Source organism: Ovis aries, chromosome X (genome assembly GCF_016772045.2).
Source record: "Ovis aries strain OAR_USU_Benz2616 breed Rambouillet chromosome X, ARS-UI_Ramb_v3.0, whole genome shotgun sequence".
NCBI lineage: Eukaryota > Metazoa > Chordata > Mammalia > Artiodactyla > Bovidae > Ovis > Ovis aries.
Window position 1 is genome coordinate 129603797 of NC_056080.1, and position 3715 is coordinate 129607511.

Below are 3715 nucleotides of genomic sequence, written 5' to 3' on the forward strand. Positions count from 1 at the left end.
TATTGCTTATGATAGTATTTACTGAATTTAATGCGCATTGTGTTTTCTTCTTGGTGCATTGACATTTTTATTTCTAAAAGTATATTGCTGAATTTCAAAGTAGTTGGTTATTTTCCTATTCCTTTTATTTTTGTTTGTTTTGAGATATGTTTTATTTTTTTAATTAATTAATTTTTTATTGAAGGATTATTGCTTTACAGAATTTTGCTCTTTTCTGTCAAACCTCAACATGAATCAGCCTAGGGTATACATATATCCCCTCCCTTTGGAACTCCCTTCTCATCCCACCCCTCTAGGTTGATACAGAGCCCCGGTTTGAGTTTCCTGATTCATCCAGCAAATTCAAATTGGCCATCTATTTTACATATGGTAATGTAAATTTCCATGTTACTCTTTCTTTGCATCTCACTCTCTCCTCCCCTTTCCCTCTGTCCATAATTCTATTCTCCTATTTCTTTTTAAAAGATTGATTTCAAGATTACTACATCCTTGGAGAGAGAGAAAGCACTCTACGATTTCAGTCCTTTGTAATTTACAAAGCTTTTCATTAGAACTTAAAATTTCATTATATTTTAAACTATTCATTTTGAACTTTAAGCAACAAGGATATGCTGTACAGCACAGAGAAATATACCAATTATCTAATAATAAATGTAAACAGAGTATAATATATAGAACAACTGAAGCACTATGTTGTAAACCTGAACAAATATAATATTGCAACTCATGAATATATCCATAAAATAATTTAAAGTTGAGAAGAATTTATCACCACTGTTATTGGATGTAGAAATCTGTGAAGGATTTGATTCTCAGCAAAACAATGAGAGAAAACCTAGGAGGATCTACAAAATTCCAACCTCCTGACCCCAGCTGTAGTATTTCCTCTAGGTCAGTCATGACAGAGTTCGGTACGTTCTGAATTATTTTCCTAGCAATTTCATTTCCCAGGTTATTCTCATTCTCCCAAAGTCTACTATGGAGTTCTTCAGAAGCAGTTTATGTGTGATGTACAATAGATAGAGTGAAGAAACTGATATATAAAATTCCAATTTTCTTTTTTCTCTCTAGATTTCTTATGTGTTGTCCTCCCTTACACTCCCAGTCTTCACTCTCTAGACCAATTATGCTGCATCTGTAACATCTTTCAACAGTGATCCTATTGCATTTCTGTATTTACAAACACAAAATACACAAAGCACGATAGCAGTGTCTTCATGAACTGGCACAGTACCACAGTTCCTTCCCCATCAATCTGCAGTCTGATTTTCATAGAAAGGCATTAAACACAATGGACATTAAACTCAGTAAATATTCTCTTAAGCATTAGCAGTCAAACACTTGAGGTAGAAGAAGGAGTCATCTTCTTTCTCTTAATTGCTGATCCTCCTCCTCTTTTACAGATGCAAAGAGCTAGAGGCATGTCCCACAACAAGAAATGGATGCATCTGTGTGTGCTAAGCTTCTTGAGTCATGTCAGACTCTTTGTGGTCCCATGGACTGTAGATCACTAGGGTCCTCTGTCCATGGGGCTTATCCATGCAAGAATACTGGAGTGGGTTTCCATGCCTTCCTCCAGGGAACCTTCTCCACCTAGGGATCAAACCCGGGGCTCCTGTGTCTCCTGCATTGCAGGCAAGTTTCTACCACTGATGCCAACTGCGAAGCCCCAAGAAATGGATGCTGGAATCAAGGTGGTTTGAGTCGTTTCTGACTCTTTCAGACTCTATGGATTGTAGCCCACCAGGCTCCTTTGTCCATGGAAATTTCCAGGTAAGACTACTGGAGTGGGTTGCCATGCCCTCTTCCAGGGGATCTTCCTGACCCAGGGATCAAAACTGCCCTTCCTGCGACTCCTGCATTGTAGGCGGATTCTTTACTGCTGAGCCACCCGGGAAGCACACACTGCTCTTTATGGGTTACAAATCCCATGGACAGAGGAGCCTGGTGGGTTGCAGTCCACGGGGTCGCTAGGAGTCGGACACGACTGAGCGACTTCACTTTCACTTTCATGCATTGGAGAAGGAAATGGCAACCTACTCCAGTGTTCTTGCCTGGAGAATCCCAGAGACGGGGGAGCCTGGTGGGCTGCTGTCTCTGGGGTCGCACAGAGTTGGAAACAACTGAAGCCATTTAGCAGCAGTAGCAGCAGCAGCATATCCCATATAAAAATCCCTGGATGATACCTAAATATAGGTGGGAGAGTGAAAATGAAAAAGGCCAATGAAACTTTTAGGGAAAGAATTTTGACATAAAGATCCTTAAAATCGCTGACTGATAAACCACGAGTAGAAATAACCATTTAGGAAAGCGATGAGTTGCAATACGTTAAGAAAAAAGTACACGATTTTCCATCAAACAAATGACACAACCGACCGTTATTGAAGCACACTTGATGAGGTTTTTAATGTTTTCCTTGGGATGGAAAAGTTTTAAAGATGGAAAGTAGGGGATACGTAAAGAAGCCAGAGTGGATGGATGTGGCTCTTTACCACTACAGGTCTTTTCCCTTCAAGTGGTTCTGATAAGAGTCTTTGATTTGCGATGTTGCAGTGGTCATGAGGCAGTTCATCTGCGGGTGTTGTATCTGATGACCGACTTGGTGGCCTCGGACACTGCGTACTTGCCGATCTCCCCAGGCAAGAGAAGACTCACGGCTGTCTGGATCTCCCCACTCGTGATGGTGCAGTGCTTGTTGGAGCGGGCCAGGCTCCCGGCCTCTTCGGCGATCTGCTCAAACATATCCTTCACGAACGAATCCATGACGTTCATGGCCTCGTGAGAGAGACTCAGGCCGGTGTGCACTTGCCTCAGCACCCTGGGGAAATATGTGGCGAAGCTTGCAAAGTTGTCTAGATGGCGGCGACGGAGGCGGCGGCGGCCCTTAGCTGTCTTCTGTTTCGCCTTCTTTGGCTCAGCATCATATGGCTCTGGTTCGGAGGGCTCTGGTTCGGAGGGCTCGGTTTCCGAGGTCTCTGTGTCAGAGGGCTCCGTTTCTGAGGTCTCTGTTTCAGAGAACTCCATTTCAGAGGGCTCTGTTTTGGAGGTTCCGGCTTTGTTGGTGCCCAGGTCTTCCTCAGAGTTGTCAGAGGATGGCTGAGCCATGTCAGAGCCACCAGTCCCCACTACTCAGAAGAAAGGACATGCAGGAATTGAAGGCAGTCGTCGGAGTTTATAAGCCCTGCCCTCCCTGAAGTCACAAACACTGTCCATATCTGATTGGATAAAATGCAAGGCAGGAGGCCTGTTACTATGGCAGCCCATGTCACGTGACACTGGATGCTCCACGCCCAACTCCCACTGCCCCTCCCCCACGTTTAACCACACAGACAGTCAAACTCAGTGGTATTTTAAACTTTCCGTGACTTCCACCAGAAAAATCTTTGAACTCTGCCCCATGAAGGAGACAGCCAGTCATCTATTCACCTCAGCTGATTTATGTCTATTGTTGATGCAAGAGAAGTTTCAAAGATGTCACCAAAGTCATCTAAGTTGAAAAATGTAATAATCAGTTAGAGCTTCCTGAAAGAGTCTGACTGATCTCCATAACTCAAGCTCTTTCAGACATCAGAATGACTCAGGTCACTTGGTGGACATTTTACTCCAACACAGAGTCTTTTCCTTCTGATTGACCTAAAGTGCCAGGAGCAGAAATTTCCTGACATCCTCAGCACAGTGCTCCTGAAAAGCATAGGAATTAGTTGATCAGCTATTA

General features: G+C 43.3%; 1 protein-coding gene across 1 annotated transcript; it reads right to left on the bottom strand.

The window, feature by feature from the left end:
* Positions 1-2568: 2568 nt before the first annotated feature.
* On the bottom strand, positions 2569-3105 carry LOC114111701 (late histone H2B.L4-like). The gene has a single exon (XM_027963502.1). The coding sequence runs from the start codon at positions 3103-3105 to the stop codon at positions 2569-2571; it is 537 nt and encodes a 178-aa protein (XP_027819303.1).
* Between the last annotated feature and the right edge of the window lie 610 nt (positions 3106-3715).

Bases quoted from the DNA above. Each gene is read 5' to 3' on its own strand.
- LOC114111701 (XM_027963502.1), bottom strand. From the start codon at position 3,105: ATGGCTCAGCCATCCTCTGACAACTCTGAGGAAGACCTGGGCACCAAC.